The 27,367-nt window shown below is 34.2% G+C and overlaps 3 protein-coding genes and 1 non-coding gene across 4 annotated transcripts; 2 read left to right on the top strand and 2 right to left on the bottom strand.

Annotated features, from left to right (window-relative positions):
* Positions 1 to 177: 177 nt before the first annotated feature.
* LOC145591189 (folylpolyglutamate synthase-like) lies at positions 178 to 10,083 on the bottom strand. The gene is made up of 16 exons (XM_081647588.1): positions 9,923 to 10,083; positions 9,557 to 9,699; positions 9,305 to 9,370; positions 8,867 to 8,976; positions 6,516 to 6,576; positions 5,288 to 5,371; positions 5,114 to 5,170; positions 4,970 to 5,030; positions 3,777 to 3,823; positions 3,282 to 3,359; positions 2,666 to 2,830; positions 2,278 to 2,574; positions 1,750 to 1,828; positions 1,203 to 1,352; positions 831 to 991; positions 178 to 746 (listed from the first exon to the last, which is right to left on the bottom strand). The coding sequence occupies exons 1-16, from the start codon at positions 9,930 to 9,932 to the stop codon at positions 687 to 689; spliced, it is 1,629 nt and encodes a 542-aa protein (XP_081503714.1). The 5' UTR covers positions 9,933 to 10,083; the 3' UTR covers positions 178 to 686.
* Positions 10,084 to 11,957: 1,874 nt separating this feature from the next.
* LOC145592729 (putative glycosyltransferase At5g20260) lies at positions 11,958 to 13,379 on the bottom strand. Its single transcript, XM_081649237.1, has one exon. It carries the CDS (start codon positions 13,262 to 13,264, stop codon positions 12,341 to 12,343), a length of 924 nt encoding a protein of 307 aa, XP_081505363.1. The 5' UTR covers positions 13,265 to 13,379; the 3' UTR covers positions 11,958 to 12,340.
* Positions 13,380 to 14,244: 865 nt separating this feature from the next.
* Positions 14,245 to 14,318, top strand: TRNAV-CAC (transfer RNA valine (anticodon CAC)). The gene has a single exon. It is a non-coding gene; the product is annotated as a tRNA-Val (tRNA).
* A 3,414-nt stretch (positions 14,319 to 17,732) lies between these two features.
* Positions 17,733 to 25,259, top strand: LOC145592730 (uncharacterized). The gene is made up of 6 exons (XM_081649238.1): positions 17,733 to 17,955; positions 18,427 to 18,466; positions 18,562 to 18,645; positions 20,359 to 20,524; positions 23,373 to 23,631; positions 24,645 to 25,259. The coding sequence occupies exons 1-6, from the start codon at positions 17,902 to 17,904 to the stop codon at positions 24,834 to 24,836; spliced, it is 795 nt and encodes a 264-aa protein (XP_081505364.1). The 5' UTR covers positions 17,733 to 17,901; the 3' UTR covers positions 24,837 to 25,259.
* The last annotated feature ends 2,108 nt before the right edge of the window (positions 25,260 to 27,367 follow it).

Raw genomic sequence — 27,367 nt, forward strand, 5'->3', positions numbered from 1 at the left:
CATAATAGAGTAGTAAATCTACCAAGCATCCATTCTTGACAATCTGTACCATAGAATCAAAGATAATATTCAGACCTCTAATTGCCTTGGTATAGCCTATTTCTGAACCAAAGACCCAACTTATTTTTGAAACCATATCAAGGTTCAATGAATAATGTTGCTGAAAAACTAGGAAGCTTGTCAAAATTGCATAGTAGATAACTGATTCGAATAAAATATGATGAGATTGAGTGTGTATGTTCATGTTTATATAGATTCGTAATCATTGAAACACTAAAATTACAACACCAGAAATAGAACAACATAAACAAACACATAATAATTGAAAGATAACTGAGAAGTCTTCAGCCTTTTCTTTCCTTTTTCTCTGGTGATTCAGAAAATAACGATACTAACTGATATAAAAGCTCCAGAAATTGTTAGCCTGGATCTACTCAGAATTACCCTGTGGCAAGCAAATTTGTGGGCATCAGAAGTCTTCTCTTGCTACGTCTATCTTTGCCCGTCAACAGTCAAGTGTGCCAATTTTTAAAGATTGGCCAGAAACTGTTAAGTAGGCTGCTCTTAAAAATGTGAGCTTTTGCGGTATCTCAGATGGCTTTCTCAAGCTGGTTATTGAGTCCATAAAAAAACCTTTCGACTCCAATCAATACAAATGCAAGGGACCAAGATTACTCATCTGTGTTTCATTTCCTTATTAATCTCAAAACATCCCCAATCAAATGCAGGGAGCCCGTTACTAGAACCTGAAATATAACAAACTCATACTAGTTAAAAGTTATGCTCGAGCAGGTAATGTAAGGTGCTATCAGAAGAAAAACTTGCTCTACCTGAACACGGACAGACTGATTTTGTCGGGCATTGTCTCTCAGCCATTTGATGGCCAAGGGAAGTGTCGGAAAGACTTTGCTGCTTGTACCACTGATTATACCCTTCTCCTTTTCATCCTGTGCTTCATCAGGACTGAGTTCTGAATCCTTTGCAGACCCACCTACAGTTGAAAAGATTCATTGATTCACATACAAGAACTCATAAAACTCAAATAGGTCCAATACAACCAAATCGAAAATGATTATTTTATTTTTCATTATTTGTCTGATTATCTTGCTCACAATATCTTGCAAATTATGTTTAAGTCTACAAAAATAAAGCACAAGGGCCAAAATCAGACAATTGATGGTGGATGTGAGGGGTGATCCCACCTTTATCCGCATTAACAAGACTTTCCCATACTCTCTGGAGAGTTAACTGCCATGATAAATCAGCTCGTGTAGCTGTTTGTGGCACATTAGTAGTGACCTTGTTGTACACTGATATATTTGGAACGAAGAACGCCTGTTTAAATTGCACTCCTGGTCATCATCAAAATAAGCTTTAGTGAATTAACCAGGAAAAAAATCTACTCCAAAATTAACGGGAGACAATTTATAACAATCTATAAAGAAGCTAAATTACTGAATATAGTGATGCTTTTATTATTTCAAAGCATACAGCTAACTATCACAATATCTTTAATCTCAGCAAAATGTCAAAAAAAATCCCAACAATTACTAGACAAGATAATAACATATACAAAGGGGATTCTTCCATCAAGTCATAGCAATGTAGAAAGCTTAAATAATAATGCAGGCAGTCTAACAGGCAAATGAACTCTCAGCATGTTAAGACACAGATTATGCAATTTCGCATATCACATAAGCTAGGGTAAATAAGCAATTAAATTGATAACTGACTTGTTCAACCTATTACCATGACTTGCGCAAGCTTTCACTAAACGTGGTAGAAGCAACTGGGGATCCCGTACAGACATACAATTAAAGAGCAATATCTGCAAGTTTGAAAATAGCAAATTAGTTTTCCATGATTTCATTGGCAGGTATAATATACACCAAAAAGTATCAATAATGTTCTGAAATTTCTTGTCTCAGTTCATATTAATTAAACACTCTTCCCTTATTTTAGATAAATAAGGAGATCAGTTCTAGTTTGACTTTTATTACTCTCTATTTATTGCAGCATTAGAACAAGCAAAGCAATGTAACTTGATTAATCATAAAGCACGAAATGATTTCATGCAGCAGAAAACTAAAGGCAGAGAATAATAAAATATCAGCATCGTAGAATTGGCTACCGACTCCCAAAACAAAAGTAAAAATAGAATTGGCTACTTAAACTACAGTATGTCTTGCAGGTAGCAAAACAAGTGTATGTCCAACTTCCGTAAGTCATTTTCAAACGAACTGCACAACTGAAGATGTGTAAACTCTATACCATTACCTGAGTTGAGCTTTTCCTTGAAGCAGAATTGTGAAAACTATGTGCCATTTCAAAAGACATGCTTGAATTGTCAGAAAGTGGATGCTCTACATAGCTAACTTGTTTCTCATCTTCTTTGATGACACTCGAAAACCATCTTCCACAAACATCCATGCTTTCTGGACTATGGGCTCCATCCATATAGAATACCAAATCTCCATGACCTTCAGTGCTGATATATTGATCAGGGACAATTTGGGCTCTTCCTTGTAGACTAGCAGTTGTCAACCCTTTGATGAATTGCTGAGGCAAGGAGCTCTGATCCACACCAAAATAGATAGATAATTTGTCTAATGAATAAAAGTTAAATTGAGCCACTTAACAAATTTCATGATTAAAGCAGACATACAGTGTTTAGAAGGTAGGGGACTTCAACATGTCCAGTCCTTTGAAGCCAAGTAGAGCACAAGGACACAGCAAGACCAGCATTTACAAATTGGTGCTCACCATGTAGACCAAGTTGCAAGCCATTTAGCAAGTTAGGGTCTAATGGAGAGGCTACTTGAAGATTTACCTGCAATAAGATTTTGCTGATCAATCACCCACATTTGCAGAACTACTTAAACGATTTCATACCTTAAGATTGTAAATGGTTTAGTAAATTTACAGGTATATTGTACTCTTAGCCAAATTACAAAAAGATGTAGATCCTAGGAACATGCAACCACAGAGAGAACAAAGGTTGGCTGTTCTGTTGAAATGCAAGAAATTCTTAGAACTAGTGGACTTCGCCTAATTTCATAACACTAAATAATGACTCAAATAAAAAAAATAAAAAAAAATAAAAAAGGACAAAAAAGATAGAATTTGCATATTTCTTTCCCCTAGGTACATAGTATCGATTTCTCACAAGTGTTCTAAATTGCAATCTGCGCTATCTAACAATATGACAAGCCTTTTAGGATAGTAAGAAAATATACATAAGAATATAATTTCCTTAAAACAATAATTACAATTCAACTCACATTCAATTTTGAGGCATTTTCTTCAAGTACAGACATTGCTTCCTCAGGCTGCGGCACAGTAAAAGCAGGAATACCTTGCTGCAACAAAACCTCAAAGTTGTTGAGAGAGAGAGAGAGAGAGAGAGAGAGAGAGAGAGAGAGAGAGAGAGAGAGAGAGATCACCTGAGTTTCACTGATCTAACTTTGTTTTATGAACATATCTTATCTAAACTTATTAGACCTAAAATAAGAGAAAATAAGGTGGGGAGAATAGATCCCTGAACTCATTAATCATGAACTTATTAGTCCTTCACCTTTTTTTTTTTTTTTTTTTTTTTTTGAATAATCCTTAACTTATTTTATCTAACATAAAACTTAATAATAGAACTTATTAGACATGAAATATGTGAATATAAATGGGAGTTAACAGCCTTAGAAATTTTTCCTCCCAGCTCAAGTCACCCAAAAAGTAAAATAATCATGACTAATGTCATAAAGAGAAGAGCATATGGACACCTTGAAAATGCCAGCTTTTTCTCCAGCAATTAGTCCAAGAGTGTTTCCTACACCAATGTCAAACAAAAAAGACTTTATAAGAAAAGGGAAAGGAAGAACATATACACCAAAGAACAACAGTAGGAAGGATGATGATCAATCACACAGTTGTATCATGCAAGTTTGTTAAAATAGCTGTAGCCTGTAGGTAAATATTGATCCCACCGAGAGCAAGGTGTTGGAATATCAAATAAAACAAATTTTACTATGCTACAGATTCTACTAGTACCATCTCAAATTAAACAAAACTACTAGTAGTTAGGACTTAGGAGGTGAATTTAGTATAATTTTCTCACTCTATTTCTGGGAAGAGTTGCATGGATCCTACCATTCTCAGCCCTGCTTCAGCAAAAGTCCCAACAGGTTATGGTTGTACCTTGTACATCTGTCATGCAACTTCTATCATTTTACTTTGAAAGACCAATTGACTTATTCTACCATAAAAATCTCCGTACTCAGCTTAGTAGAATTCGTTGAATGGGTTTTAAAATAATGATAAAATAATTCCTTTTTTGCCATAATTTACCTAAAGATCTATCATTTATCCAAGTTGAAGGTTGAACCAGAAAGACTCAAATTCCAATAGTAACAGATTACGTAGCGTAAATATGGGTGACCAGCAGCAATAAAACTTCCTTTTATTTTTCAATAGAGATATATGACCAACAGTAGTTCGCATATATATATAAAGATAATACTACTATACTTTAATCGTTAGATAGTGAGAAACTGAGAATAATGCAGATGAGGAACTCTTAGAACAAATCTCTTTACTTTATTGTTTTAAGAGATGGGGGAATACATGTTTGGAGGCCACAAGAGGCTAACACTGCTATCTTGCTAAAAGTGAGAGGAATTCAATTTGAAAAAGAGCACATCTGTGAATGTCACTTCAATAGATTCAAACATAGGATCTGACATGTACAGTCAACAAGGGGAACATTCAAAAGCATTTGGGCAGATGCCTTGAGTGATTAGCCAGCAAAAATCAAGCCCAAGCAGACATGATGAGAATAAATCAGATTCCTTAAAGTAAAAATTCTATCATCAGCTGCTATTCAAGTTTTACCCTTTACCATGAGCAGTTTGGGGCAATTTTAAATAAGTGTCATCTACAGAATCAAATGTTTACAAACTTGAACAAAATCACTGACCTAGTATTTCCATGTGATCAAACCCAAGAGAGGATATACCACAAACTATTGGTGCCTGAACCTGAAAAATGATAGCATGTATGATCAACATTGGTGGTAGCAGCATAAACACACTAAATGCGATGTATGAAGCATAAATCGCACCACATTTGTTGCATCAAACTTTCCACCCAGCCCAACCTCCATGATAGCTACATCAACCTGCAAATTTTAGCTTGTTATTTGCTTTAAGCAATATTATTCTATCTATCAGATTAAGATAATATTACTAGCAAAAGAAAGAGAGAGATAAACATTAGATAATGTTTCATAATCTACCTGCTCTGCAGAAAATATCTTGAAGGCAAGAAGAGCTAAGAAGCGGAAATATGTAGGCATTGGTATGTCATCGGTAGCTTTTTCCTGCACAGAACAACCACATAAACTGCTTCAATGTGAAGAGAAAACACATCATGACCCCAATGCATCCAAAGACACTCCCACCCTCAGAAAGGCAAGGAGAGTCAAATGTAAACAGCCTTAACTCCAAAGATCCTATATGAAAGTGGACACAGAAGAATGAAGAGATCAGATTTATAAAAGCATTGCAGGATAGTCCAGAATTCAAGATGTCATCCATTGCAAGTTTGCAAACAACAAAGCACTTTGTGTATGAAGCAGTGCAACATATGCAATGTTAATTATTGCGAGGACTAAGAAATCTGTTAATTTCACCCTTTCCTGCCTCAGCTCCCCCCCCCCCCCCCCCCTCTTTCTCTCCTCCCCCACCCCCCAAAATAAAAAGAAATAGAAATAGAGAAAATTGCATTCGGCCAGTTATCTATTAACAGAAGAGTCCAGGTATAAAAAGGCAACGAGTTAGAAACAGGATGATCTCAGATAAGTTGCTTTCTTAAGTTTGCACAAAAGAAACACGATTAGTTTACCTAGGGGCATGGTGGTTCTACATATATCTCACTGAAACCATCTGATTGCTGTAGCACAATTTGCAAATGGAAGCATATTTTTGGTTAATTACATTTTGTCCAAAAGATAGATATCAGCTTCTAATATCATGATTGTTATGATTGCTCAGAGAAGAATACTTTTCCTTTACATAACATGAGTTTGAGTTTGATCACCCCAACCTTCACAGTAACATCATATGTAAATATTACATTGAAAATTGAAAATCAAAACAAGTATATGTCCTAAAGCTTGTCTGATGTTCTAGGTTGCTCAAGATGAGAAACATTCAAGACAAATACAGAACAAAAGCTTTACCTAACACAAGGGAAAATTGGTGAACATGAGAAGCTAAGGAAAAGTTGAGCTACAACCTAAAAAGGTTTTATAAACTCACAAGGTAATTGTATCAAGTGAGCCATGTATCATCTTAGTGAGCTTACGCCTAAGTGTGACATGGTAATAAGTACTAAGAAATTTATATAAGAGATAACTGATAAACTGATAAATGAAACTAAAGACCATTTTACATACAAAAAAGGAGGAATACTATGTAAGAAGGGGCATGACAAACTCAGTCCATAGAAGATTCAAAAGATACCTTTAGCCTGTCATAACACCACCAGAAGTACGCCAAAAACTTTTCTTGACATATTTCAGCACTACAAAAGAGATCAATGCCTCATGAATGAAATGTGAATGAGTACTGCTTAAATAACAAGTGAAATAACGCACGCATACACCAAAAAAAAAAAAAAAAAAAAAAAAAAAAAACCTCCATTTACTAAGCTAATAGAACCTGTTTCTTTCACATGAATATAAAGAGGAAAATATGAGTAAAAGAAGGGAGTTGTCCACATCAACAAAGAATCATACATTTCATAGTTCATCTTATTATAGAGGCCCTTCTCTAAAGGCTACTTTCTTAGTAACATATGCCTACAGGAAGCCATATAAACAATCAGTTAGTAGCAACACTATTCCATAAATCTGATTGTGATAGCAGACAAAATGATGTTATTATCCTTTGGCAAATATAGGCTGAAAGAGCATCACGCCGATATTAATTTATTTTTTGCTAATCCAACCCAAACCAACACATTCTCAATCAAATGACTAATTAATTCAAGTTCAGGTACATAAGGCTTAGACTCCAAAGATGGAAGCTATAGGCGTCCAAGGGAAGTTAGACGAGGACAGAGACATCGGAATAGTGTAAGAAAAAAAAAAGGCAGGAAAATTTACCAACTTATCCACAAAAAATGGGGAATAGGACATGGTACAAATTTTAAGGAAAACCTATAGGCAAAGCAGATGTTTCTCTTCCAAGTTAAAACCTATTACACTTTCAATTGTCAGTTCGTTACTTATCTTTCAAATTAGGCACTAAATGATTCCAAAAAGACCTTAAATTAGAAGACATTAGGATGACAAACCCCTCACCTCTCCAATAAGGGAGAGACTAACTTCCATTAAACGACTTACCATCTGAATTGGCTTAATTTTGTAGCTTAACTTACTTAAAGAGCATAAGCCAAAAAAATCATAATTCAGATAAAGATGAAAGCATCAATGATTATCTTGAGGTGAAGCCTTGGAAAGGTAACTAGATCCAAAAATCCTAATCTACTTACCTTAAAACAATCTGGCCTCCATAACTAAACTTAAATTACATTAATCTTTAAAATCACCGTAGGATGGCTTCTCTTACCTCAAACTTACATTGATAACCAGACCCAAAATCCCAGTGTCCCCCCACCCCACTCCCCTCCCCCCAATTCACATGAACATGAAATAAATGAAATACCAATGAAGAAATCCCCAGTACACCAACTTTATCACCTCCAAAACCTTTTCTCCCAACTAACTAATCAATGGCATACCAAACAACACCATTAATGAAAATCCTAATCAACTTCAATATTTGAATATCTTCCACCGCTTTAGTCACTAAGATCGTATCAAAAGGCAGTCAACCCACCATTAAAAAGTACAGCTGAGATATAAACAACCCAGGCTACTAAAATGCTGAGAACCCCACTTGCGTTCTTATGAACACTATACTAAGACTATCGATGAAAAAATTCTCATCTTCTTACCTATTTATATTGTGACATTAAAAAACTAAAGCACTGTAAATGAAACATAAGATCAACTCAACCGGTCTATCAAGAATCCATAAAAAAATCACAATAAATCCTGTCAAGAAAAGGAGATTTGTCCTGCAACATATCAAAGATTAAAACCACTTCCTCACAAAATTCTCCTTAACCATTCCCACTGTTAACCAATAGTAAGAGCGCAACCCATGAACTATATGTCCCTAATGTACAATTAAAAGGGGGAAAAAAAACCCTTTAAGCAACTTAGAATGATTATTTACTCCTTCCAACTGTCAATTACATCAGTGGCATATTTATTTCCATAGAAAGCCTTCTCTATGAAGAATATGCTCCTCTAATGTATTTTATTTTCCCAAAACAGCTCACTGTCATTGAAATCTCACTTTTTGGGCCCTTGAATTTTTAAGGAATCTTTTGTACCAGCTTATCCTCATAAAAGTTCATTTCTTCCATGAAACCATGAAACATATATAAATTCCTCCCCCACCCCGCGACTTCACACTGTAATCCACACTCATCCACACTCATGATGATACTTGACAAAGCTACAAAATAAGGCATGTTTGGCTGATCAGTGATTGAATAAGAATAGCACTCACTCAACATGGCATCCAAACAAAAATATAATTAGCCATGAAAGATATAAAAGAACTCAAAACATAATGGGTTTTGTAATGAAAATAAATTCTTATTTTACAAATTATAAGGCAATGGCTGGTATTATGCTTGTCAATTACAAGGTAACATAAACATGTGCAGCATGACTCAACTTCATACAATTTTAGAACAGTTAATGTGTATGAAAAGAACCATTTAAGTTATAACTTACCCATCTAATAGAAATCTTTCGCGGACATCCATTAAGTGTGGGGATGTAAAAAGCCCGGTATGGAAGCCACAATTGCGTAATATGGACTCGGTAAAAGCACACGTCGAACCCTATGCACATGGACAGATAAAATAACCATCATTTATTGTCTATAACACAAATTAATAGTTTCTCTCTTAATGACAAGAAAGATCAATAATCCTACAGCTGACTTGTGAGAGACTACAATGCAGCCCGCTTAATGAAATTTTGTTATACATTTCAGTAACCCCAACAAACCACAAATGCGAAATCACTTCAGAAATACTCCCTCGGTTTCAAATTAATTGCACGTGTCCATATGGCACGGAGATATGTTTCTGTATGAGTGTATGACAAGTAGATGTTCTTTTAACAAATTCATTGTCTAATTAACATAAAAGGATTGAAGACAAATACCTTTCCTTTGGTGCCAGCCACATGTATGACCTTCAACTTAGAAATTGGTTCTTCCAACTCCAATATCTGCGAAATCCCACCCAAACCCAATATACATCATTACCCTAATAATCCCAAAAAAAATCAATTTTGAGACAAAAATGAAATGTAAATCAGGCATAATAACAAAACAATATAACCTTAATATAATCATATAATCAACTAATTTAAGATAAAATGATATAAAAATTAGCATAATAACAGAAATATAACCTTAATATAATCAAACAGCAACTCAAAGCGATCACCGCTATTGCTCTTCTCAGCACGAGTTCGAGTAGTAATCAATGATGACAGCGCACTCATTGCCTCCTCATATGGCGACGGCTTAGGATTCGCCAATCCATCACCACTCTCTACAATTTATTGAAAAAACCCAGAAATAAAAGAAATTAAAAAAACAGGGGAAGTTTCATTGAAGTTGAACATATTAAATCAAAGACTGCATTTTTAGAGAAACCCAGATGAAATTTAATGTAATTCTTCATTGTAATGCATAGTTTATGCAGAAATATTATTACCCATTATAGAAATTAACTTGTATGATATGAAAATTACATCAAAATCATAAAATGTTACCTGCTGACATGATGAATAAAGCTTTAGGATTTGAGTGAATGAAGGTTGGTGAAGAGAGAGAAAGAGATGAAATTAGATAAAGGAGTGAGCAACAAGAGTGGCTGCTGCCGCAAGCCTACACAAAGTTTCGTTCTTTAACCGCAGATTTGCTTTTGATTAAACGACAAAAGTTAAAAGTGGCTTTGAATTGATGTCCTATATTCTATTTGAGGTGGGCGCAATTCAGAGATGTCGTGCTAGTTTTTATGACAATCATGATTCGTGAATTTAACTCCAACTAGATCGTAATAAGAAGTGAAGCAATGGGAGTTTGTACTTTGTTTTTAGGGTAATTTATTGATAGTTTGCCATTTGAAGCATATCATGGCATTTTCTTGGCATATTCGTCAGGGCCGGCCCTGAGGGTAGGCCTCGAGTGCCGCCGCCTAGGGCCCACGCCAAAAGGGGCCCACAAATAACAAAAAATCAGCTTCAATACTTGTATAAAGCTGCTCCGTACTTTTGTTTGTTTTAAAAAAAAACAGCTAGTTTGAAAAAGATAATTATTGCCTCTTTTTAGCAATTAACATTAAATTAGAATATTAATTAGCAGTCAATTTTGGTAGAGATTACAATGCAACGATTCACTTCTTTTAACTACCTGTTTCTATGAGAATCTGCTACAAAAATTTTATCTTTCCCAATACACCGTTTCAAATTTATTCCATTTCCAAATTTCAAGCCTTTTAATTTTGGCTAATTAATATTGTGGCATTGGTTAAAATATTAAATCAGGTACTCCGTAAATAACAACAAAAATAATTCATCTAGGGCCCATTATTTTTAATACTCTGTATTATGATTTTTTAGGAGGGAGAAATTAATTTTTACTATTATGCAAAGTCATTATTGTGTATAGAGACTTACTATTTAAATAATACTACGCGGTTCAATTTACTCGCATAAAAGGGGTATTATTTGTGAGACATAAAATATTCCTTTGTTGCGAGTAAATTGAACCAGAGGTAGTATAAGTTATTTTCATTTTGTTTTTAATTAAATCGATTGCGTATAAAAAAAAAATTTGTTTACGTAAGGGCCTTTTTTTACATTATGCCTAGGGCCCATAAATTTCTAGGAACGGGGCTGATATTCGTCTATTTGATGTTTGGACACAAATACGAATGAAATAGGATCATAAGTCAAGTCTAGGAGTCATATATGAAGTACAATTTTATTTTAGAAAAGTTGATAGAAAATGCAAGTGGTATAAATTGCCTCTAGATCTATTCAAGTGTGATTTGACTTTTCTTCCTCCAAGAAGGCCGAAGCTAGCGGAAGATTTTTGTAGAAGATAGAGTTTATTTTGGATATAAGGTTTGAGAGTTGGAAGGAGTTGAAAGAATTGATATTGGCTAAGACAAAGCGGTAAGACAATAAGGTAGTGACCGGATCAATCCTTTGTTTTATCACTATAAGCAAATTAATTATGATATACAGTCGTTTTTTTGGTGATGATTCGTGGTGTGGCAAAGAACATGATAATATCTAGATGTTAATAACTTAATACGATGGTTGATGTGGGAGTTGGAGTTAAGAGGGATATTGTTGGGAATTTCCCATGTGATCAATTTAGGTCAATATTATAAATAATAATTCGAGCATGAAGTTTTTATATGGATTGGTGATGGACAACATGAACTAATGGGTGGTGTGGTGAGTGGAAGTAAAATATAGCATTTTTTGCCTATAAGATGATTTTCACGTGCACTTCATATGATAGCTTTATCAAAAATCAATCTTATAATTTATATATAATTGAGAGTGAGGGATACCTCAAGTTGTTAGAGCTCTCCTCCCAATTCCAAGAGATCTTTAGATCAATTTTCATTACCCACTCTTGTGGCTCTCTAACACCCAAAAAATAAATAGATTCACATATACTCAAATATCACAATTCACAACCATATATAATGCAAATTAAACATAGGTGATAGGGCATGCCCTTTTTTAAAATAATAACAAAATGTGAGGGAAATATTTGAAAATACACATATATAACTAGTAACCAATAGATCATCAAACTAGATCTAAAATGTATATATGGTAAATAGTGCAACTAAACATTTTAATTTAAACTGACTTGGTGAGACGTGCTTAGCTTACCAATTGCTTTTAAAGAAGTATAGATTAGGCCATTCAAAAGAAAAATCAAATGCAAACGTAACATTTATAGCCAATCTATACCATCACCACATGCCTATTTCTCCACTCCATTATTCTTCTACCCTAGAATATTCCACAGCAAACAACAAATCAAACAATACTCCACCAAACTAATTAATTATAATTAATAACAATTAATTAAGGGGTTTGGTAAAATATATGATCATGAATTCATGATTCATGGTCACATCATATCATACGGTTGCCGTTTACTCACATTTTTTCCCACTTAGAATATCTAATGCTATGTCTTCTAACCCACAGTTGATACATCACCATATGAAACGCATCGTATGGCTTTGGTGACGACTCATTCCATGCAAAATGTTGTGTCACCGCTACACCCAATTGCCTCATCTTCTCATACGTGCCATCTTCCCACGTGTGAATCAACGCCTTTTTTAATTCAATTGACCCCATATTTGAACTTACAAACAATGCAATTTCTGACCATTTTATAACATCAATTAACGGTAGGTCTTGTATTGGACGGTCCGTAATTACCACGGGAACACACCCTTGTGCTAATGCCACACTCAATCGTTCCAACCCTTCAACATCATAAACAAACAAACAAAACTTACTATTTTGAACCCTTTCCACATACATCCCTTCATCCGACGGCTCAGATTCCATCAAAAACTCGCCATCATTCCTTAACCCATTGATCAAATCTACACTTGATTGCACCTCAGCAAACCTCCAATACCCTAATAAGCGCGTGGGAACACCCTCACTTTGTACTGCGCGTGGTAGAAGAGAGAATGAAGGGAGGGTGACATCTTTGTGAGGGATAAACTCACGCGCGGGTACAGGAAAACACGCGATCTGAATAGCATTCTTCTTTAACTCAACAACGTTTCGACTAGAGCTAGGACCAACCCCTTGGCAAGAAAAGTAAAAATGGTCAGCCCCAAGAGAACGGTTCCAGTAAGGGAATGACGTTCGGATGAGCTGGATGTGGCGGTCGAGGGAGCGCGTGGATAAAGGAGGGAAAGGTAGGAAGAAGAGAGTAGCTTGGTTAGGGTTGTGAGTAAGGAAGTTAGAGGTTAAAAGAGAGTTATGAAGAAGAGAGAAAGGAGTTGAGTCGTAGTGGTTAGGTGTTGGGTAAATGAAGATTTTAAGGTTAGTCATCATTTTTTCATAGTCGGAAAAAAAAGTGGTTTTAGATATGTACACGGCGGAGTTGGCCGCCGTGATTGGTGGTTGAAGGAAGAGGAAGAGAAAGGAGAGTAATAGTGTAGGACTAAGAATGTCCATATTTTTTTAGTGGAGAAAAAATGAATAAGGTGGTAGGAGGAATATCAAGTCATGAAGTATATATAAATAGGAATGTTATATAATGTTGATTTAGCACTTAATTAATTATTATTCATGTTATGGTGTTGACTTTTTGTTATGTGATCATAGTGTATCGTGTCACGCGTCTCTAGTTGGTCTTCAATTCTGTCTAATTTTAACCGTGGAATTATGACATTATTCTTTCGTATGTCCGTACTGTTGTGCTTCGACTGGAACGATGATGATTTGCTGCCATGCACATATATCATATGAACCATGTTTTGGGTGGATTAGTCGTGGAGAAAGACCCCCACAAACCGCATGACGAGTTTGTGCCAATTAGGATATTAATATGAACGAGATTTGATTTAAATGGAGAAATATGAATAAATAATTTGTCACAAATTGAATCAATATATAATGTCATTATATTGACCAATCAATACGATTATTCATCATTCATACTTGTAGTTTATATTAGCTTGTCATCAAGCTGTAAGAATCTAGCCTAGGTCTTCTGTATGTAGTTGGTAGAATAATAAAAAACTTGAATAATATTGGAAAATTGCATGCATTTGACAAATCGACAGAAGCAACCTCAGCTAATCTTCATTATTTTACAAATTGTTTTATTGTGGTCATCACTAACACTAATTTTCCCCATTGTTAATTAATTTATGTAAAACGACCTGTAACATAATAACAGTCTGCCACTCTGCCATGTATTGCTCCCGTTTAAGAGTTTAGACTACCAAACAAAATTCTGGCATTTTAATAAAGTATAAACTCACTTTTTTTTCGTAGTGATAACAAATTTGACAGTGTTTAGCAAGTCAGTCTGGGTGGTGTAGTCGGTTATCACGCTAGTCTCACACACTAGAGGTCCCCGGTTCGAACCCGGGCTCAGACAGTTTTTTTTTTTTTTTTTTAAATAACACATCATTAAATATAAAAGTTACTGTAATGAATTAATGATCAATGAATGTTGCGTTGATGATTTGATATCTTAGGTTGACATGAATACATAATCACATACGTACGGAGTGTATTTTCCAAACACATTATTTTTGGCGTCACTTAGTCAAGTAACTTATTGGGTTGCTTAATTTATATTTGTGTGATTGTGTCCGCAATTTTTTTTCCGAAAACAGTATGGTTCTAAACTTAATATATTTAGGGTCTGTTCACATATACTGAACTGAATTGATTGGAGCAGAACTGAACTGAACTGATTGGAACTGAACTGAAATGAATATTTTATGAGAGAGGGAAATTAGGAGCTGAACTGAACTGAATATGTTATGAGAGAGGGAAATTAGGAGCTGAACTGAACTGATTGGAGTTGAACTGAACTGAAATTAAGTAAATGTGAACAAGCCCTTAGTTAAAATGTAATTTAAGTATAATTGTTTTTTTCTATAATCAAACAAGAAAATGATATGATTTACTATTTTAATTTGTTAATTAAGAAGATTAACATGTTTACCTTATTAATAAATTGATTGGTACATGAGAGATTTATTGTGATCAAATGATTAAGCTCAAACTCAAAAATTTACTCCCTCTGTTTCATAATGTTAGGCCTTGTTCTCTTCGCTTTAAAAAAAATAATATTAAGTAAAAATAATTTCAATTCAGTAAAATAAGTTCAGTTCAGTAAAATTCAGTTTTCTTAAAGAAGAATTATAATAGAATATCAGTAAAAGTAATTTCACTTCAGCAAAAATAATTTCATTTCAGTAAAATTAATTTAAGTTCAGTAAAAATAATTTAAGTTCAGCAAATATAATTTTTTTCAGTAAAAATAATTTCAGTTCAACAAAAATAAGGTGAAGAGAACGGGGCCTTAGTCCCATATGGAATCAATCACATAAAATAAGAAAATAAAGAAGAATATTTGGAATCTAACATTAAATTACAAAATAATTCATAATTTGTTTACCGTATTTAATTTTTTTGATTTTTTTGGGAAAGCATAAATTATAATTGCAAAATTTCAGGTAGAAATTTCCTTATTTAGAACCATGCCACCAATCCACGACCAATTAATTTCAAAAAAATTAATTTAAAAATGGAACATATTCAATATGGGAATATCTTTTTAAAACGCTCAAAATAGTATATAAGATTAACATTATGAAACGGGGGGAGTAGAGAACTAATGAACTTGAATCCTCAAGCTCAAGTTCAATGCGTGCGAATCAATAGAAAGACCGACTTAAAATATTTGTTTGTTGTTTTAATGTGTGCGAATCAATCGAAAGACTGACTTAAAATATTTGTTTGTTGTTTTTCATTATTTCATTTTATACCACTATCGTTATTAAGAAGGATTACATACTACTCCCTTCGTCCCAGATTGATAGTCACTTATGTCATTTTTGGGCACCCAAAATGTTAGTCACAATTGCTTTTTTCAAGTACCATTAATATTATTTTTTTTACCAAAATTCTCTAGCATTTGCAAAAATATTTGTGCAAATTTAACTTTCCAATGTAAATTTTACTTTCCCATGTACTTTAATTACTTTCCCTCTCTACTTTTTTGCATACCCAATGTAAATTTACTTTTTTAATGTACTTTCTTTAATTCTCCTTAATTCCCGTAATTTTTCTTCAAAAGTGAATCAATCGGGGACGGAGGGAGTATTGTTTAATCCAACTCATTAGCATCCCAATCAAGTTGACTCAAACCGATTTATAAAACCCACCAATCTTGAATATCTCACAACATGTTTGCTCCCTTTATCCCTTAAAAACTGCCCCATTGTTAATAAATACTAGTAAATAAAATAATAATACTTGGGCTAAACTTTAAGTATTTTGACCCTAAATTCAAATTTCCATTAATTTATAGGAAATAACAAAATGCACCCGTGCAAACTAGAGTGATATATTAAAATATGCAAATTCATGACATATTTTATAGTGGAAGTTATTGAATTTGCTTAGGGGAAGTTATGATGCAATTTTTTTTTAAGTAAAGTTAACAGAATTTGAGCATTAATAGTTTGGAGTGATGTGGTTAAAAGTTGGAAAAATGACCTCTTTTGTTTCGATGATTATTGAATTAAGAATAAGGTAGTTAACTGATTTTAAAAATATAATAAACAATTGGAATAATTTTTAAAGAGAAAACAGTGGAACTTATGGTAGCGATATTACTAAAAAAAAAAAAGTAAACATAATTTTGGAAAAAAATGTGCAATTACTGTAATGTTGGTGTTTTTAAAAAGAAATTGGGTAATATAATAAAATACTACATTGGTATTTTTTTTTGGGGTAGTGTGTGTTATTAAGAAAAATAATAGTGGAAGTTTTTTTTGGAGAGTTTTTTATTTTTATTTTTAAAATGATAAGTGGAAGTTATTTGGAGGGGCACAAAAAAAAAAAAAAAAAAAAAAAAGGAGTGAATGAGAATTGAGAGATTCGGTTTTGAAGTGCCGTGGTGAAAAGTTGCCAAAATGACTCTTAAAGTTGCAATTCACTATAGCAGTATGTGTATGCAAAGAATATTGTTCATGCAAATATGCAATCATGCGTGACCTTAGTTTCATTACTAATATGCACCCGTGCAAATTCAAATTCAAATATGCAAACTAGAGTGTACCCGTGCAAAATGCACGGGATATATTAAAAAAATCTAATAACAAAATTATATGTAAAAAAGCTGATTTTTATATAGTACGCCGTATGTAATAAATAGATAGTTTTTTGGGTAATTGTGTGTTTTTCGGTAAAATAATAGTAAAAGTTATTTGGAGGTTTATTTTTTTTAGAGAGGTGGAAGTTGTTTGGATGCCCAAAAAAAAAAAAAAAAAAAAGGAGAGTGCATGAGAATTAATACCTGTGCAGTAGAAAATATGATAAAGCGAAATGTTGGTAGTTAGTCCCTTGAAAAAAAATACCAGAAAAATAAAATAAAAAAAAATAAAATAGTAGGATGGTAGTTATTGGTTAATCAAATGCATAGAATTTAAGTATTGTGGATTTGGAGGTTTGTGGTGAAGTGCTGCCAAAAAAAACTCTACAATTATATATTAGATAACATAGTATTAGAATTGTTTCAATTCTTACCGCCCCATTGGAAATAACTTGCTGCTCATGAAATCTTATTAGAATTGTTTCAATTCTTACCGATACAAAATTAAAGACATGAACGTTTTAAGAGATATTTTCGAATGCAAATATTTAAGTATGAGGGAGTTTTACACAGCCACATGCACGATTAATGATAATGGAAAACTAAAAAAACTACTTTAATGATCTCTAGATTTTTTGGTTTTTGTTAGGAAAAAAAAAAAAAAACTGCTTTTAAAAAAAATCTAATTTGTCAATTTGTCCATTGCCTTGTTCGACATTAACAACAAGAAACGCAAGAAAAGGGACTTTATCAGCCATAATTGTCCCAAAGCTCGAATCTCGATCAAAAAAATTTCACCATTTTTTTGTTGTCTTCTTCACAAAATTCTCTCTGTATCTCAAGTTTGACCATGGATGAACAGTACAATAATCTTCCAACAAGCCAATTGCTTGGCTCAGTTCCAGTACGTTAATTCTTCGCTCAATTTATTTCATCTTGTTTGCCCTAATTTCAATTTTCATGTTAATTTTGTTGTTCGATTCATTTCATTTTTTATTTTTTTTTGTACAATGTAGCTCATTTCTTCGAAATTTTACATGTAAATCGAACAAAAGACTGAATTTTTTCATGTCCCTTTCCCCATACGTTGAGTGATTGATCAGTTTTGTTGATTTTTTTTCATTTGATTGAGTATTATCAAACAATTACAAATTTTTGCAAGCTTGTACTTTAATTTGTTGAAAATTTGGGAGTTTTTGATGATTATTTGAGATATTGACTAGCTCAAGGCCGTAATTGATGAAAATTATGTTCTGAGATTGATTTGGGGTTTTAGATGTGGTTTTACTCAGTATAATATATGGTCTTATAATTGTTAAGTGTTATTAATTAGGTCTTCACTATGTGATTAACTGGATTAATGATTTAATGGCAGGCTGTTGTAGCTGAAGAAGGCAAGGGTAATGCCAATTCGGGTATGGCAATCTAGAAACTGATCTTGTTGAGTTTTTTACTTAAGTTTTTTTGTGGATTGTATTAACAATTTGCTTATTTGACTTAACTCGTGTAGCGCCCCAAGCGAATTTGCAATTCTTTCCCCCTCATCAAGGTGGAGACAAAGGTCCAGGTTATCAGAATGTACCGAGTTCTAGTGGTATGCCATATTCAATCATCTTTCTACTTTCGTTAGATATCGTGTTTGACATTTAGTGCTTCAGAAATGTTTGTTGGGAGTGATAGAATGGGGTTTATAATTGTCATCAGATTCTTTAGTTATAGTTATTTAAGGAATATTTTGAGTTTTGTGTGTTTAGCAAGACTATGCCAAGTATATGTTAAAATAATTAATCTTTTTGCGACACTGTGAATTTTGAGATAAGGCAGTACCATTTTAAAGACTTGCCTTAAATGAAATTCTGTATTAATTGTATACCTTTGCTTAGTTTAGTTATTTGATGGTAAGAGAACCATGTCCCTGCTCCCGTCTTACAGATATGTGCTTCATAATGGATGAAGGCACTGCTTTTCAAACTCAGAACCATAAGTTTGCTGAAGGGCATTGCTAAATACTTTCTAATCAAAGCATTCTTACATACTTCCTCCGTTTCTTTATATTTTCAACTCAACTCACGGGCACGCAATCGGGGGAAGGATTAGATAAGATAAATGGACAAATTAATTACAATATTTTTAACCATAATAACCTAAACCTTTTCTCTTATTGATGGTAGTTTCATTTAAGTAACATGTCCATTACCATCTCGAATTTCCTCCTTTAATTGCGTGCTCACATGCAAGTAAAAAGAAAAGGGGGAAGTACAAATTAAGAATTTGTGAAATCGTAGGAAAGATAAACTATTAAGAGCTTTTAGAATTGTGTTAGTAGGACTCAATTTTGGGACCAAAAAGGTCAACATGGGAAATCTATATTGGAATAGAGGGACTAGGAATAAGCCAATTAGCAGATTGGTTCGACCTCATCACTGATATTACCAAGGATGGTGATACCAGACTCTAGCTGTTTCATTTGGTCTGCTACATAGACAACCTCTTTACTTCTGTTGGAAATCGCCATTCCCAAAATGGTAAAATATCTTTTTTTTTTTTTGGTGGGTGCATTGGAGGCATTTGTTTAGAGCTGTTTGTGAGGAAATGAAAAAGATATACCCTTTTCTTTTTTTTAGATTGGGGAGTATGTCACCCTTATCATGGGCAGTTATAACCTATTAGGAAAGGGATAACCTTTGAGAACTTTCATCTAGGAATAATAAGTGATGATGGCTTCTAAATAGGAAAAGAAAAATTGACGTGTTAAAATACCTGCTATGAGCTTGAGGAATGACCCTTTAATATTACAGCTTCGGTAGTTGTAATAACTAATAATCGTGCTTCACTTACTTGCTCGTAAGGTGGAATAATAGTTGATACAATGTGTGGCCCTCATGTCTAGTATACCTCTTTGCAAAATTTATTTTCTTCCTTGGACAATCTCATTAGTGATGACTATGGATTGTGATTAGGGGTGTCAAAAGCACAACCCGACCCAACCCGATTCAAAAAATATCCGATTCAAATTTGGTCTCGCTTGGACATACTAATTTATCATGGCTCAACTTTGAAAATTGACTCGACCCGACCGACCTCATCAGACCCGATCCGATCATCCGAATTGACACCTCTAATTGCGATTTGATTGATTTGAAGTTGTGGAATTATTAAATAGCTGTTTTGAAGCTTGACATTTAAGGAACTGTATAAATAGCTGTTTAGCTGCAATGTCTTATCCAGCTTTGATACATTTAAATATTGAAAAAGTTGCAATATTATTCTCCTAACATGCATTGACCTCTCTTGCATGTCTCTGCAGAAGGAGGTGGGCCACCACCAACAAACAACTGGCAGGGAGTGTTTAACGTCTACTCATACACGCAATACTTCAATGTGGACACAGACATCGTAATCAATAGATTGCTGAGCTCATTAGATCCTCGAAGTGGTGATTTCTTCAGCAAGATTGATGCAAACCCTGATCTGTGAGTATCACCTTCAATTTAATTGTGATCTTTACCCCCTGCATACAGACTGAGCTGCTTTGATTCTTGTGTGTTTTTCCCGTATTGGATCTGCCTATTTTTAACTTGCCATTTATATCTTGTTTGGCAACAAAAAAGGGCATTGTATTGCCATGAAAATATATTCGTAAGTTTCTAGAAGACCAAGCTCATTTGGAAGATCCATTGTTCTTTGGATCATATAGGCATGGTTTAAGTAACTTTTCTGTATGGTCCGTGAGTTTAGTACTGTGGACCCTTGATGAATTAGATGGTGCTTGCAAATGAGTAGGCAATTACCATGATGGATGAAGTTAGATACATCTGCTGGTTGCTTGTACATTGGAAGGTCCATGTATTAGTAAACCAAATGACTTTTTGATGGAGTTAAGTAAGATGATGGGCAACTTGATAAGATCTGTATCAAGTGTTACCACCTATGCGTGTGGTTGGTGTGGTGTGGTGCACTAGAACAAACATAATTGATTGTCCTGTTGACATCTAGTCTGATGAAGACTGTGAGCTTTGTTAAGCAACCTACTTATCAGTTTTAGTCGAGTTTTATTGAGGCTGTTGTGAGTTTGGGAGCTTGCCATCTGACTATGGGTGATCTTGCCCATTCCATGGTTGCTCCTAGATTGGGATTTGGGACTGGAATATTAATGCAGTCATACTGAGGGACCAAATTATATTATCCAGCTTCCTGCTTTTTATATACTCCAGTGTGTTGCCAATTCCCTACATTGTAATGACCTTTGGTGAAATCTAGTAATTGAATCTTGTCCTTCAGAAATGTGCTCGTGTTAATTCTGATTAGACTTGTATAACTTGAAGATGGGACATTATTGCTAAGAGCTTGAGATTGTGAAGAATTGAAGCACATTTGAATTGTATACAACTTGATTTTCTTTGAGAGATGTGGAGTCTAGCAGGGTGATCCTCAAATTGTGTATTTGTTGGATTGACAAGATCCACTGGCATTTTTATCCTATGGTAGTGGCAGACTGGCAACAAATGTAGATGATGGTAACAATATTAGGTCAGTTTGGTGCATTGAGGAACCTGAGTGGGGTGTTTTGTTTATGTTGGGGTGGAGTTCATTGAGGATACTGAGCAATGGAGTAAAGCTGGGATTCTAATCTGCTTAACCCTTGGAGGGTGAACTTGAAAGACCTTTTGTGCTGCATTTTTGTAGGGCTTTAGGTGCAGTTCAGCTAGCGTTATGTATAAATTATGTGAGGGTGAGTGATTTGGGCTAGAGCTATCTGACTGGTGATCAGGTTGTTGACTATTGGGTTATCTAGGGCTAAGGTCAGGTCGGTCAAGGATCTACTTGCAGGCCAACTCCAGTGTTAGCTATAGTTAATGGGATTTTGGGTAAAAATCTTTTTATTCAAGGCTAATTCTTGTTGACATCCGACAGGATATGTTTTGATAATTTTCATCTGGTCAAGTATTGAATTTGATAGAGACATAATATTATCATGGTTGACGAGGGTAGAAGACATAATATTCACTGCAAAAGGGAAGCATTCGTTTTAGAGACCAAAGGGCTCTCTTTTGGAGCTTATGTGAGAGGAAGATTTCATAGCAATGTTGTCTGTTGTAGTTTACAGCTAAGAATGGTCGCGTGCATAAGGTGGGATATGATGGTTCCAGTCATCTATCAAGTTAAGAATATAATGGCCTTTTATTGCTGTGTACTTCTTAGTGTCACCTTAGGTAGTGTGATTTATCATTATTTTATGGCACACTTGAATTATGCGTCAGAAGTTCAGGATATTGTAAGGTTGTTAAATTGACTTGTAACATAGCTCCTGTTAGCCCATTATTAACAGCGATTCTCATCAATTAAGCCAATTCATAAAACCTCAGTTAATCAGTTATGAGGCAAACTTAATTTCCTAACAATCCATGGGATCTGATTCTAAAAGCTTAACATGTCTCCTCCACTACAATCTTGGGAACTCTATAATTGATAAACTAACAAAATAATGAGGTAGAGCACCCTTTCATAAAACATGAGTATTGCTCCAGATATAAGCAACTTTGCACCAGAGATTTAATCGAGATTTATTTATGAATTGTGAAAGGTCCTATTAACTTCCAAGCCCCGACTTTATTCATAATGTTAGAAGTCAAAGTGATGCTGTCACAGAGATTTTGGCCCTTAGTTCCTTATGGCCTCCTTGATTTTATCTAGTTAAATTGCATTCCTAACTTTTGATGGATGATGACATATTCACAAACAATGTTTATTCTTCAAATAGGTATCTTCCAGTCACAAAAGATGTCAAGTAAATATATGGCAGCACCTGTACGATGTCAGGATCACAAACCAAAATGACCATCAACCTTAAATTCTATACCTTAAAAAAAAAAATTATGACATGTAAACTAAGGTACCCGCATGGTTCCCTTTCCTTCCTTGGCTGAAGGTTGAAAGCAGGCAGAATGCCTGGAAGCAGATGAAAGAGCAGCTACTTTCACTTGTCCGTGTTTCTAAGTCCTAATTTGTTAGTTATCTGTATTTTGCTGCTTAGTAATGATTCTGATCTTTTGGTTGTGCATATTTCTTGATTTTTTATTTCTTATTTATTTATTTATTTATTTTTATTATTATTAACTGAAACCTTATAGTTAATTATTGCGCAACACAAAAATAATGTATCATACTTTTTTGTGGCTCTCGTTTGGCTGAGATGTTCATGCCTAATCTTTTTCAACCTCTATTTTGACTTTTACCATCTGTGTGCAGAAATCTGTAAATTCCATTCCGTGTTTTTCTGACATTGGGGTTGCTAATGCTTTTGTTTTGCTTTATTTACAGCTACGGCCTTATTTGGATATCTACAACTTTGGTTTTTGTGATTGCTTCTCTTGGAAATTTAGCCACCTACTTAATAGGGAGTTCGTCCTGGAATTTTGATGTCAGCTTTATGAGTTTGGCTGCCAGTACAGTGTATGGCTATGCAATTGTAGTGCCCTTGGGATTTTATTTCTTGCTTCAGTATCTGGGATCGCCTGCCAGCGTTGTACGCTTCTGGTGCATGTGGGGTTATTCACTCTTCGTCTTCGTTCTAAGCTGTGTAAGTTTCCATGATCATCAGGTTTATACAATCGCTATATAAGTGTTCATGTCCTACAGTCCTAGGTTTGCACGAGTACTCTGTACATATTGCCTGATTTTCATTGTTTAAAATTTTTATTCTGTTCTTTCAACGAGTAAAACATGCAGCTACAGAATGGCAACTCTTCTTCTGCAATGCGCAATTTTCTGTCTACATAGAATTCTAGTCTTCTTGGACAGTTTATAACTTGTGAAGTTATTGTTGTCCTTTTGTTTGCATTGCTGTGCCTGTTAGCCAATATTCCTGCTGTCCCTAGACTCCCAACAACAATTGTCCTTTCTAGTTTATTTTGTCCCATTTGGTGGCTTTCTTCAGTCATTTTATGCAACTTCACCAAATCATCATATTTTCCACTACACCTGGACATTATTGGTTAATTATCACTTATTAATACTCCTGAACATTTGAGAAAAGTTTATTAGACCTTCATTGTGGGACATAGGGAGTGCTATCAGCCTATCCTAGAAGTCACAATCAAGCTAGTCAATTTACAATGCCAAGTGCCTGTTGCCTTTTGGATTCACTGCTTCATTTTCATTGTATTTGAACTTCCAGAATTTTATTGTATTATTGATAGGGTCTTCATTTGGCAAGAAGCTACAAGCTAGGATACCACTTTTGGACACTTTATTCCCAATTGGCTCAAAGGCTGTTGTATACTAAGTGGTGACTTGATTAGTAAGCATATTGATTCCCTATAATCTAATCGAAACCTAGGAAAATATAGTCTTTTAGTTGTCCTTCCTCCCAAATGCAGGCCATGTAAAACATTTGTTTTCTTCTGTAACGAAGACATGGAAGTTTGATGCATGACATGTAGCCTCATCAGTGAAACTCTAGCATTAACAGTGATATTCTATACTTCACATTTTCAGATCAAACTGCGAGTCAAATTGTTGGTTCGACTCACTTTATTTCCACGTATTTGAGAATTTACTTCCTGATGTTTTAACATGTTGCAAATTTTACAGTTCTTGTTGGTAATTCCTCTGGAGTTCCTGAGATGGATGATCATACTTCTAGCTAGTGGTGTTTCAGCTTGCTTTGTTGCCTCAAACCTCAGGACTTATGTTGAGGGGAATGATCTCATGGTGGTTTTGGTGGCTGCATTCATGTTGCAATTTGCTTTGGGACTCTTCATCAAGGTCTGGTTTTTCACATAGAACTTCCTCTTTGGTAATTCGACGACTCATCTTTCCAAGGTTGACGTTTTGGAGAGGGAATTTGCTTGTGAAAAAACCAATTCTGACAACGACAGATGATCTACTTTTCGTCGTTTCCAAAAAAAAAAAAAAAAAAAAAAAAGGTGTTGATAATTGTTTATGTTCCAAAAAGGCGTCAATATATGATCGGGAACTTACAGTAGTGTATGTAAGTGGTAGCAGATTAGGAATTGTTTTTTTTCTTGCTGCAATTTTCTTCATTTGGAGTGTTTTATTTTACTATTTTCTCGTGGTTTCTACAAATTTTATGTAAATAGATTTCACTTCATTGAGCAACTGATTACTGAATGACGTCAGTATATTGCATTTACAAATGACTAGATCCTTTGTACACAATCTGTTTTGCTGCTTTCTTTTAGTCTTGTTTCCTCCTTTTTGGGATTTTTGTCACTGGATTAAGATGGTTGTCTAGCACTCTAGCATTAATGTATTATTATGAAACTCGGAAACTAGCAGCCTTTTTTAATAAAGGAATCTTAATTAACTATTATGGTCCTTGCAACGTAATAATAGAATACAAGTATAATTTTAATTCCCTTTGTTCCGTATAGATTGTCTTATTTCCCTTTTTGGAATGTATCTAACACATTGCCCCATTTACATTTTATTTAATGTGGTGACTACATTTTTCCACTACCTAGTAACAACGAACCGGGGTAAATTTTAAGGAACGGACGGAGTATATATGTTGTACTTGCAATGATTTTTAACATGGTTTTATAGTTATAACTTCTAGCAATGTACATGTAGAAAATAACACCGTGAGCAAATTAAGTGAGAAATTAGCAAATTGCTTTGTCTTCTTTTACTTTGTTGTTTTTCCAATTTAAATATTAGTGATTTGATAGATGTCCAAAAGGTTGCACCAACATGCAGTATAAAAATTGGAGTAAATTATTGGAGGATGGATGTACATAAAAGTTAAAAATACCTTTCTTAAAATCACTAGTTGAAGTTACCTCATGCTCTATGTTTCATTGATCTCATTCCTAGCATAAATTGAATGGAATTCATAGAATTTATCTGTATTTACGTATTGTGGATAACAACTAAGATTCTTCTAAACATGATCATACACTCTATGACTCCCAAAAAAACCTATAATAAATTTACTTTAATTCATTCTAAGAATTGTTGATTGCTAACAGTTGAACATTTTAAACGTAAAAGTTGGTTAACTACTCACCGATAATCCAATATCAAAGTCGTAAACTCGTATTAGCTAATAAAAGCAATATACATGTACAAATCAACGAATGTACAATGACATCTACTTTGATTCTTTTCTTCTCGATAGAATGTCAATACAAGCTAGAAAAATACATGTTCATATCGTAATCGTACCCGTGTCAATTCCTGTTTGCAAGCAACCTAGCCTAAACCAGCTAAATCTTCTACAACAAAAAATATATCCATAATCATAACCTGCCAATCATGAAAGAAAATAAATAGTAAATCGCCGGTATAACGGACAATCATTAGTACTATTGCTATAAAACTACTTTTTAGAAATTAATTGATTTAATTAGCTCTTGTCCAGTAGCCGTCAGATTTGTTGGGCCCGTATTGTAATACGACCCATTACATTTAGGGCATCAATCCAAGATCAGTAATTTAGCAAGAATATGCAAAACGGCTTGATTGGAACAAACAAGGAAAGTAGCATCAAGGATATCAATCAAGAAGATACTTGCCAAAGATACACCTACAGAACAGGGAAGAAGATAAATCAAGGAGATCTTCCTCATTTTAAATATATTCCGGAGATATTTGTAAACCCTAGAGATCCCTAGGTATAAATAAGAGTAATTAGACATTTTTAGCACACATGTACGCACATACTCTCTAAATATAATAGAATTACTTTGCATTTACCTACGGAGCTTCATCCCTACTGAAGAAGGAGGCTTGTCCTTACTCAGTACTGTATCTCTAAACTTATTCTCTTTCCACAATAGAATTCATTTTGTTTGTTTATTGCTTGTTCATTGCTTATCTATTGCTTTGTTATTACTTTATTATTAATTTGTATGCTTTTGATAGTATGATTGTTATTACCCCTCAAACCTAGCAAATTCTCATATGTCCTTATTGAGATTTGCCTAAACAAGATTAGAATAAATTATACTCCTAATTATTACAATTTCGAGCAATATTCATCAATAATTAAGTCTGACTTCAGGAGAGAAAGTACTACTTGAGACGCGAAATCCAAGAAGATTTATTCAGATACGACTACTTTTTGTCGCAAGATTCTAATTGATAATCAACCACTACACTAACCAATGACAAACATTTGCTTAATAGTTAACACCATGATTAAGCTTGTTTACATACTTAAAAAATGGACTAGAGTCGTGTTATGTTTCACTTGCCCTAACACCACAGATCCATAATCCAACATTTGTGATTACTTGGCTCATATACTTTGCTAATCAATCTAGATGTCTAATACTCTTTACTTCTACATA

The sequence above is a fragment of the Chenopodium album genome, chromosome 18 (assembly GCF_948465745.1).
Source record: "Chenopodium album chromosome 18, dcCheAlbu1.1, whole genome shotgun sequence".
In the NCBI taxonomy this organism is placed as follows: Eukaryota; Viridiplantae; Streptophyta; class Magnoliopsida; order Caryophyllales; family Amaranthaceae; genus Chenopodium; species Chenopodium album.